The sequence below is a fragment of the Cebidichthys violaceus genome, unplaced genomic scaffold, assembly GCF_023349555.1.
Source record: "Cebidichthys violaceus isolate CVI_PGR_0920_01 unplaced genomic scaffold, fCebVio1.0.p SCAF_7, whole genome shotgun sequence".
NCBI classification, from domain to species: domain Eukaryota; kingdom Metazoa; phylum Chordata; class Actinopteri; order Perciformes; family Stichaeidae; genus Cebidichthys; species Cebidichthys violaceus.
Window position 1 is genome coordinate 12,814,523 of NW_027176927.1, and position 11,323 is coordinate 12,825,845.

The following is an 11,323-nucleotide window of genomic DNA, read 5'->3' on the forward strand; positions in this document are numbered from 1 at the left end:
ATAGAAGCCAGTGCCTACAGTATTTTGTAGGCTCTCAAAAGCTGCTTGTTTACCATTTTATTTTAGGGGTTTTAGGAACCATTATCTTTTTAAAGAGAAACTGCTGTACTTTGTGCTTTGCAGTCGGGTTAGTATTTGTTTCCATTAAGTATGTTGAGATTCACCAAAAAGACCAATAGCACCATCCCTTTGAGATTGTGTTGATTGATGGTTTCTCATACAACATAGGCCACATTAGTCCAACACTTCTAAGTACTTACTGACTTTCAATTTAGTTAAGAAAATGGTGTGAATGAATCTTTTTATTTTTTTTATCTATTAAATAATCCACCTAGTGTTGTCCCCCCTCGCATTCCTAAAATTTAGTCACTATATACACACACACACAAACACACACACACACACACACACACACACACACACACACACAGGGAGATGTGTGTGTTAAGACACGCCCCCAGCCTACCTTCTTTAACTGACGTCATGCCGTGCTGACGTCACCGCGGAGCCACGCTGCACTAGCAGTCCAAACAACTTTTCCAGAGGAACTCCACAGTACAACGCGTTCAGTCGTCTGCTGCTAGAAAGCTGAGATTTAACAAAGTAGCCGAAAACACCAGCCGAAGACGTGTTGAGGAATCCGTTGAACTACTTAATTTTGCCTTTGAGTATATACATATATTTAAGGTTTTTTATTCTCACTTTATATATTTACCTCTTACAACTGCCGTCTTTTTTGGGAGTTATAAGATGAGGAATCTGCGGTTGTTGTTCCTCTTCGGGCTGGCGACTGGTTTCATCAGTGAAAAAGTAAGTCGCTTGCAATTTCGCTTTTATTGACAATATGAAAACACTAACGTTGTATGAAACCTGAATGTTATGTAGGTGATCTTGACTTTTTGTCTTTTTTTATCCCGAGAAAAGACCTTGATTGGCCCTTTAGATAAAATTAGAAAATGCGTCCTACCTAAAGGTTAGTGTTCATTTTGTTCAGTTGCCAGTTCTGGTTGTGTTTTTCTTTATTCAGACATACTGTCTCATGTTAGACCGTTCGGTATGTTTGTTTTCTTAACGTAGCCTAATTTTACTAATTGGTCCACCTGGACGTTTTATGATGCCCAACATGTGTTAAACATGAACAACGTTTAAAATAACCATGAAAGCTGTTTTTTTTTTTTTTAAAAGCATAAGCTGATGATTTCTTCCAGGAAGTAACACTATTCACATTAGAGTTACAGCAAACTGCGGACTGGTGCATGGTGTACGTGCGAGAAGTTAGCCACGGTTTACTGGTATTCACCCACAGACTGTGTATTCAAGCCAAGTTCAGGCTTCCAGTTGGTGTCAAGTTCATACAGGGCAAAAGTCTGTTCAGCCTCCACCTCACAGCTTTGACATGTAAACCCAAACCTCCAGACATGGCCTGAATTACCCATCCACACCGGCTCGTGTCAAATTTTAAAATGTCAATATTAAATTCTGTTTCAGAAAATTATGAATATTTAACTGGGATAAAAATGCTGAGTGACAAAATCCTGCCTGACCTGACAAGTCGGACCTGTCCTAAACTAGAAAAATCTTCACTCTTTAACCCCCTCTCCCTGTGTGTGTGTGTGTGTGTGTGTGTGTGTGTGTGTGTGTGTGTGTGTGTGTGTGTGTGTGTGTGTGTGTGTGTGTGTGTGTGTGTGTGTGTTTGTTGTAAAGCTGGAAAACACCTGGAAATGACAAGCTAAAGCAGAGCTCTGTGCATTGTCACGTATGCAATAATATCCTGGTTGGATGATTTATTTCACTGTAAAAGTCTCTAACAAGAGCCAGGAAACTTTGCCACCTCTCCAGAAATGCATGATATTTTATATGATTTATGGACTGTATATTGTGAGAGGAAGAGATCTGAAACCTGATCTGTCCTGCTGGATATGTGTAGCTGAGGCAAGGCAGTAAACATTGGCTTAAAACTGAAAGAGTTGTAAAGACAGAGCAAATTGATACAGTTTAATGTAATTTTTCTTCCCCACCTAAAGCCCCATGAATCTGACAACTAAGTATTGTAAATAAATGGGATTACTATTAGTTTAACTGCTAAAACTGTACTTTTATCATATTGTAATGTATGTCATGCTCCACAAATTTAAGGTTTGTTTAAATGTAATGCTTTGATTGACTCCCTATTTCATACCACTAACGCACACTAAATTGCTGGGCGTGATGGGTTACGTCGTATATTCAAACTGAATGTGGCTGTAGAATTACTGGTTAGTCAGTCAGACGACGTTGCTCACATGTGAAAAATTAATGTGGAAACCGGCTTGTGTGTTTGTGAGCCGGTAGTTTTGTCATTTTCTGGATGGATGACTCACAGTGAGTCCCACTGGGCTAGTCCAGGCAAGCATATATCTGCATGTGTTACACACCCAACCATAGTAGGTAAGGGGAAGCGTGTGTCACCCCCTCTCTGTTTATGGTTGTTTTCAAAGTGCGTCTAAAACACACCGATGACGGAAAGACCAGATTACAATTTCAATAAAACAATTGTACTGATGATAATTCATGAATGTAAAAATAGTAGGTTGACATCCCAAGCTGGTATACAGATGCATGTGATCTCAGCAGCACAGTATTATTCACAACAAATTAGTCACGACACTGTTCTCTGTCCCGACTGTCTGACAGCATCTGATTTGCTGCCGGACTGTTTCTTTGAGGACTTTGTTGCTTGTACGTCTGACATGTTCAACTAGACCTCAAAAGAGTTAAGTGTACCAGAGGGTACTATTTAAAAAAAAAAAAAAAAAAAAATTTACAATGGGGAAATACCAGTGAGGGTTTCACCACATATCAGTGGTGAAAGGAATCCGTCTTACACTGCTCTTTGCTCTACCACAGCAATTTTCATATTTTTAAGACTCTTAACTGATGAAATCTGATCTTTTGCCAAATAGTGTGGACCAAGACCTTTTAGTTTGGGGTGAGCAGATACAAGTAACTGCGATATGCATCTCAGTTAAGGACATCATACTATCCTCAATTGGTAAAGATAAAAGGCAATATTGTGTCAATAACTCTGTCCAGGCCAACAAAGTTGTGACAAAATATGACGTCCGTTTACCCTGAGTTGATTACAGATTCTTTTGCTATGAAATATTTTACCTTTTGTGAAGCCTTTGGAGACTATAACTGCTGTTAACTAAACAGACACATTAGACGCAGAGTGTGGTCCAACCCTTTCTGACTCGTAGCTCTGGTCAAACATACACCCCCTCACCCACGGTGCTGTGTGCTGCTGCTGCTATCTAGATGATGATGACAGGTCAGCTGTGTACTTTTGTCTCTTACACAACCTCACTCTCTCATTATCATTGACTTCCACTTCATATGGAAGCATTTGACTGTAGCTATTAATCCAGCAGTCACAGAAATCTGGATTTGTCGATGACAAGTTTTAATAAAGCATTCCCCCAAACGGACTCATTCACGCTCCCTATTGCACGCCTGTAGTGTTTTATCACTGCAACCAGGCTGTTTCCAGAAAACTGTCTTCACTTGGACAAAGCACCGGGATACCAGATGGTTATATACGGTCTGTGTGTGTGTGTGTGTATGTGTTTTCCAGATGTGTGTAACCTCTGACTGACCGAGTCAAGTCTTCCAGTAAACCCTAGTGCATAACTTCTTTCTGGTAAAATGGATGGACAAAGAGATTGTTAGGTGATTTTATTTTAGAATGTCTGCACATGTGTTTGAGAACATTAGACATTCAATCAACAGAAAAGTATTCACGGGGGATACGTGATCGTCACTATGTCCTGGCATTTTATCAACTAAATGATTAATTGAAAAAGTTATCGATATATCAATCACACAAATATTAGCTGCTGCCATTTGGGCCGGCTCATACCTCAGAAGGGATTGGCAATGATTCAGTTATTATTAATATGATCATTTATAGACTTTAAGCTTAATTTTGTTAAAATATTATCTTATCATGTTCTCCTTAACACAAACCTGTTTGAGCTCTGCTCTGTTTCTCCCATAGCATACTATAATCATGAAATTAGTTTTACTTTTTTTTTTTTTTTTTTTTTTGGACAGTAGCTTAGGTTACATAGTATACATTTGCACCAGCATATATGGCGTCCAGTTTTTCAAAATTGGGTACATATCAAGAGTTTAATGCATACCAGTGAAACACAGTTACCTGAACATTGTGGTAACATTGGTACATTGTGGTACCATGGTGGTAGTAGTAGTAGTAGTAGTAGTAGTAGTAGTAGTAGTAGTAGTAGTAGCCTCAGAAGGGAAGACAAGTTTAAAGAGTAAGTGTAATGTCTGCAGCAGTTCCAGTTTTGTGTTTCGGTTTGACAAGCACAGCATCTGCTTTTGTAATCCCCGATTTTAAAGACGGCAAGAATGCAAGAGCCCCTTCTGCCATTGAGACTCTGCTGTGTTCTGAAACATTATGTTAATGAATTCATGTTTGGCCTGTTTCACCACAATGTGAACACAACATCTGGCTTATCTCAGAAATATTTTCTCTCGCTACATTGGTAGCTTGAACAAAAAATAAAATCAGACGTCTAAGGAGTCACAAAGGAGAGTGAGCTGAGAAGTTTGTCTTGAGCCTTGATCTACAGTAGTTTGATTGATCACATACATGTGGTCCAAGCTGAATGAAGCTACTGGCATTATTAGGTAAGGTGCTTTGGTCTGCACTTACAGAATAAATACACACATTTTAGATCTTTATCTATTCTTCGGTATACTGCCAAATGAAAGGCAAGTGTTGACACAAGAAGACTCTAGAATCAAGTTAAATTATACCTTTTTCTTCTCCAAGTGTGAATATGTATTGCACTAAAAGATCCCCTCATGTTTCACCAACACCTGTTTTTTTGAGAAACAAACCGTACTGTCCCTGTCTTTATCCTACTCTTCCCTTCCTTTCTCCACTCTCCCTCCTTTCTCCCTCTCTCAGCACCTGTGTTAGTGGAAGCATAGTATACATACCAGACATAGTTCAGCCCTCAATGGGCCATATTCATCCAGTCCTGTGTGTATGTGTGAGTGTCTGTCTCGCTGTCTTACTACTAACATCTGAGGAGCCATTCCTCTCTTTTTGAATTTCAGACTCATTGTCCGGTTGCTTTCTGTGTTACTCTAGTCTACTCAAGCCGTTTGTTACATTACCATCCATATCAGCTTGTTTTATTCTGCTTCAGACATTGAGACAGTTACATTTCAACAAGCTGGTAAATTGCTTAATTTATTTAAGTACCTCATTTATTTGGTTGGAGCCTAGTTTTTAACGTCAGACTAGGCTTTAGATGACGAGACAAGTAGTGTTTTGGTTTTCATCACACTCCTTCTTTGTATTGTTTGGGTTAGTGGGAGGTTTTCCTACGCTGCAATCGTGTGTGTGTGTGTGTGTGTGTGTGTGTGTGTGTGTGTGTGTGTGTGTGTGTGTGTGTGTGTGTGTGTGTGTGTGTGTGTGTGTGTGTGTGTGTGTGTGTGTGTGTGTGTGTGTGTGTGTGTCCACCTCTCATGATGTTCTTTGTGTTGCCTTCGAGTGGAGGAGGGGGAGATACGACAGCTTCAAACACACTTAGATCTTTGCTGTGTGGCTCTGTGACGCATCAAAAATGACTGCCACACACATGAAATGAACAAAAATAGAAACAGCCTCCATCTACTATACATGCTACAGTATGGCTGCAATACACCCGATGATTAAACTCACAGGCGCCAGTGAACACTCTGGCATATTTGGCTAGCGTAGGTCATTGGCTGTGAGAGAGATTGTCTTACTCAAAAACTGTAACGAGGTTCACATGTTTTCGATTAGTGGAAGGAATTCTGCAAGTGTGAAAAAAGGAGGTCTCTGTGTTTCCTCTCTTCTTCGTTTTTCTCTCCTGCTTGGATGATAATCTGTAAATCTTTTTCTCTCTTCCAGATCTTTGTCTCCTCGCAGACAACCGTCTCCGCAACAGATGACCTGTACCTAGAGGGCCGGACGTCAGGGGACCTCCCTATAGATGATGAAGATGGTGATGATGACGACGGCTCAGGCTCTGGATCTGGAGACTATGGTAAGGATAGGATTTAGGGTAATTTGGTTTGCAACACAACATTCTTAGTTTATGCAGTTAAATGAAGGGTTCTTAAATACATCTTAATTTTTGTTGAGTAAACTTAAGGCAAAGTGAAAATGAATCATCTGGACTTTATGTTTTTATTTTTCAAGTCATAACATCAACAGTCCAGGGCACTGTTTCCCCAAAATCATTTAGACTTACAATTAGACTGAGATGGTCTTAGTCTTAAAGTGCTTTTGGCCCAGACTTCTGTCTTCAAATTCAAATTTCCTTTCAGGCAGTTAGTTTTACAGAAGTTCTCCTCATCTCGTGGTGTGTTCCCTAATCTAATACTCCACTCATTTACAAATGTTAGACAAATAAGCAACATTTGTACTGTCGACACAAGTGCTTGCATATTCAGACACAGAAGCACTCTCTCACAGTGCCAGATGTTTGTCCTGAGGTGATGTGGAGTTAACCATGTGAGATTTTATTGGAAGCACACAGATGTCAGACACTCCCTGCCTTCATTATCAATGACTCATCTTTATGCCAACAGTGAATAATGTCTTGAAACATTTAGTGTGATCACAAAATAAACTGAAATGTGGTTAAGTAAATTCCAGTAGGTTAGAAAGCTCACAGATTGCATTCCTTCTGCGTGTGAAAAGAACTGGTTTATTAACACCTCAAGGGCACATTTTAAGATTGCATCACTATCCGATTAACATATCTACAAAATGTCAACTCTGAAGATAACTGCCTTGTTTTTAGCTTGATGGCACTTCATTTTTCAGATATTCCAATGGGTTTTCAATTGATTTATTTATTTATTTTATGAAGTAGGAAAATCTTCTCAACCCATAAAGTAAGCCATAGTCCTTAAATGAAAAGAAAAATAAATAAATTGGAGATGTGTTTCTAACATTATTAAGCGCATGCATTCTGTTTATAAGTGATAGGTACAGACAAATCAATGAAAATGTTGTTTTTATCCCGAAATCAGTTATGGTGCTAGGTTGAAAATATACTCCCTCTGAAGTGTTAGAGTTTGTGGTGATTGTTTATTGTGTCTCAGCTTCCAGCAACTTCACAGATATAGAGGAGATACTCAGGAAGGTTCTCAACTTCTCTGAGACCACAGTCTCCAAAGAAATGGTTCCAACTCAACCACCGTCATCAGCAGCCTCGCCTCTCAGCCCATCAACCACAGCAACAGGCAGCCAGAACCCATCAACCAAAGGGACGGATACAGAGACGACACCATTCATATTACCTAACGGGGACAACAGAGATGAGGTTAAATATTGCTTTTCCTTTTACACTAATCCTTCTCTCAAAGTTAAACCATCATTAATATACTGTTAGCTATTAAAGAGATTCAAAGAAATATTACAAATGGTGCAACTGTCAAAAAAAATCTTTGGACATTGTTAATGATTAACAGAATAACATCCAATTGCACTGTTGATTTCCAACATCTGTATGAACCAAAGCCCTCCCTAGAATACATCAGTACATACATAGATTTATATGCATTTTGACTGATGGTGAGAGTTGTTGTCATGAGACTGCTTTTAATATTTATTATTAGATAACATGTAATCATACAACTTTAAGAACTAAGAGCTTTAAGAATATATTTCCAATGTCCATTTCATGATCTATATGGTGGTATCCAGGAAGTATCCAAAACCACATTATGCCTGAACGTTTTTTTTTTCGGCCCCACTTTGTTATCCAGTGCATAATACATTTAATGATTGGTTCACACAGAGTACCAGCCCCAGCTCCACCACCATGCATCCCAGTGAAACTACTGCAACCAAATCGGGCACAGACATCACTGTAATCAATCATACCGACAAGGACAACAGTCTGGATAGGTGGGATGTCTCAACACCCAAAAACCGTGGAGATGAAGTCCTGATCAAACAGGTCGAAAATGAAATTCTGCCCGAAAATGGCCGAGGCAGAAAATATGAGATGGCTGCTCCTGAGGAGGTGACCTCTGAGAACATATGGGAGAGGACGGAAGTGCTGGCAGGTGAGGACAGATGTGCACTAGGCTTTACTGCATCTTTATTGTTCCCACATGTCTGGTTTAATGAGGTGATTTGTTTTTAGTTGCCAAATTTGCTAACTTATTTTCTGTGTCGAGTGCTTTTAGAACATTAACATTTAGATTTTTGATGAACACATTTTGCCAAATATTGTGAAACATTTGCAGCAAGTATGGGACACTTGTTAAGAAATTATATTTCAATCTTTCCTTATGCCCTCTCCAGCGGTGATAGCATGTGGAGTGGTTGGATTTCTCTGTGCGGTTTTCCTCCTCCTCCTCCTCACCTACCGTATGAAGAAGAAGGACGAAGGTAGCTACGACCTGGGAGACACCAAAGTTTCCACAACAGCCTATCACAAAGCACCCACCAAAGAGTTCTACGCCTGAACTCGCCAATAGGGACATTAAATGGAGTCTTTCTCCTCCCAATCACATCTAAGAATGGATTTATAAATAACTGGAGATGTTCCCCTGGATGAAGTTTAAAGTCAAGCACCTCTGTTCTTCTTCAGTGCTCCCACCATTTGAAAAAAAATACTTTCCTACCTTCTTCCTCTGCTACAGTTTCACGTCTTGCTTTATGATGTTCAGTGTTTGTGAAGAAAAGGTAATACGTAAAAATACATTCCTATCATTCCATTCTGGGGACGGAGTTGGACATTAAATACACATCCTAAATTTCAAGAAAGGAATATTTTCTAGAGTATTGAGATGGATCACAACTGTTCTAGTCTAGGAGAGTAATCAGCCTTTCGACCCACATTACTTCTCTAAGCTGAACCACACGTGGCGGGACTTGGTTCTGCATTACGGACAAATCGATTGTCCCATTTGGCAGAGCTACAGTCTGAACTGTCCCAGCTCGACTTAACAACATTGATGAAGTTCAAAGAAACATATGAATAGTCTTAACACATTTTGAATGCTGTTATTTGGAAAGGTAACACACAAGGGATTAATATTAACAAGGGCCTTCAAAAAATGTAACCCCTTTTCCCCTTTATTTGAGGTAAAAATTACTGTTATCATTTTTCCTTGTTACATTTCATATTCTGTACGCTTTCTTTGCTGAATTGAAGATTTTTGTTGTTCTAAGGAATTCCTGTTTTTTCATATGCTGTCCAGTATTGAGAGATTTTGTTACTTTATAGGTACATATTTGTGTTGTTTTCTCACAGATATTTGACATTTACAGAACTTACCAAATATAAATGTGCTTTAATTGTTTTTGCCAAATTATTTTGTTTTGATTAGAGATTTCCATCAGACATTTTTTGTTGTATTCATACAGTGGTAGCTTTATGTCGTGCCTCAGCCTTGCATCCAACATTAGTAATATTTTCTGGACTATTGTATTCGATGACTGAGTGCTGCAAGCATGTGGAGCAGGATTGCTAAAATAGAGCCAAGATTAATGACTATAATTCAGAAACCGTAGAAGTGACCAACGTTTTCTGAAGCGGCCAAAGCACATTCCTTTCTGACTGTCAACTGTATACAGCTACAATAGCAAGCTTGAACTCAAAGGGACAGTGACAATGTACATGACAGGACTATCCCAAATCAGTAATTTATGCACAATTTACAAATTGTTTTTAATTAGTTTCAATGTAAGACAGTGTAAGCATATCAGATTTTAAACACTAATTTCCTAATTCTCAATGTTTACAACACCAAACCACCCAAAGGAGCATGGGACCTTCCAGAGACGTTAGGAGCTTCATACAGGAGGCAGTTAACGGACCACACGGTGGTATTCCCTGTTTGTTAGCGTATCATTCTAACTTGTATGCAGCCTGTTAAATATATATGTTAGTGAAAATATTGGGAATTTGTCCTATGTAGTCTGTGATGAATTTTAACACCAGCTATCTACTGCTTATGTGTCAAATAATGCTTTTCACATCAGCCTCTTACTGAAATGGGAGAGCTGTTGTCTTGAAGCAGCGCTATCTGTGGCCTTACAATCTCTGTGAAAAGGTCAAATACATTTTTTTTAAACTACCTTTGGTTATCAAAATGACTGGGATATATGCAGGGAGGCGGGGCTACTGTGACATTTGTTGGGCACTTGAATCCTCCGTGCTTCACAAAACATTGTATATTCATTTATAATTGCTTTGACCTACTTTGACAGAACCTCAAGTAAAATATTTCTGTTCCAGTTTGGTCTAAAAAAAATACTTCACCCGTCGTCCATACCAACAAAAATTTCAGAGAAATGTCTGACATAAACCTTACTCATGGAGGATTAGGACAACGCGTTAGCACTTAAAGATGATGACACACAATGACCTCTCTCTTCTAGGATCTCTGTAAATGTATACAGTATGTTGATGAAACTATAGTGTATATGTATTAATTTATACTTGCTTAGACTATAATCCAGGTTAAAATTTCAGTGAAAAATTGGGATTGTACAGTATTTACACATGATTGAAGCCTCTTTGTGCCTACTGCTCTGTTTTGTTTTTTAATATTCATGTTTTTAGTGTATTTGACAAGTCTTGGATCAATTCATTTTCAATTTCAATTTCAGTTGTCTAGCTTTTTTAAAAATGTTTTTTTCCCATATAAATGTATTTACTACATTAATACAGGAGAATAATGAATTCTTCGTAAATATAAGGAATCGTTTAAAAGTTGAATATGAATTGACTGAAGCCTTGATTTGAACAAATAAACACCTACATTTTGTGGGGACCAACCAGAAAACAACTTGCAGATAAAATCAGGACATAAGCACATGAGGTGGCAAATAGAGAATTGTCTTGCTGAAATCATGTATCTTACGAGATTCACCTCTGTATAAAAGATGTGGCTTTAATGCAAATCTAAAACTGGCTGTTTGTCATTTTTTGGGATTTGGGGATTGGTCTGAATATAAGAGCATGCATTCCGTCTTCGCTCTCTTATGAACACACATCCACGGACAGCACAACAATACAGGTCCCCCCCCTCCTTTCTACCTATCTTTCCCTGACACATTACAAAATCTGTGTAGTATTTGACCTATGAGGCAGTAATTGTATGTTTCCACAAACTATTTTGGAACCTCTCTATTGTATTCTCTGTGCGGAAAAAGGCAAAACCGAGTCCAAATTCTTCAGCAATCCTTCCAAGCATTCTACAGAAATTCATAGTGTAAATAAATCCTAGCTCTGACTGGGTGCTTTTAGTTTTT

General features: G+C 38.7%; 1 protein-coding gene across 1 annotated transcript; it reads left to right on the forward strand.

The window, feature by feature from the left end:
• The first annotated feature begins 540 nt into the window (after window positions 1-540).
• On the forward strand, window positions 541-10,979 carry LOC137890934 (syndecan-2-like). The gene is made up of 5 exons (XM_068735301.1): window positions 541-810; window positions 5,951-6,086; window positions 7,153-7,373; window positions 7,851-8,121; window positions 8,363-10,979. The coding sequence occupies exons 1-5, from the start codon at window positions 751-753 to the stop codon at window positions 8,524-8,526; spliced, it is 852 nt and encodes a 283-aa protein (XP_068591402.1). The 5' UTR covers window positions 541-750; the 3' UTR covers window positions 8,527-10,979.
• Window positions 10,980-11,323: the final 344 nt, after the last annotated feature.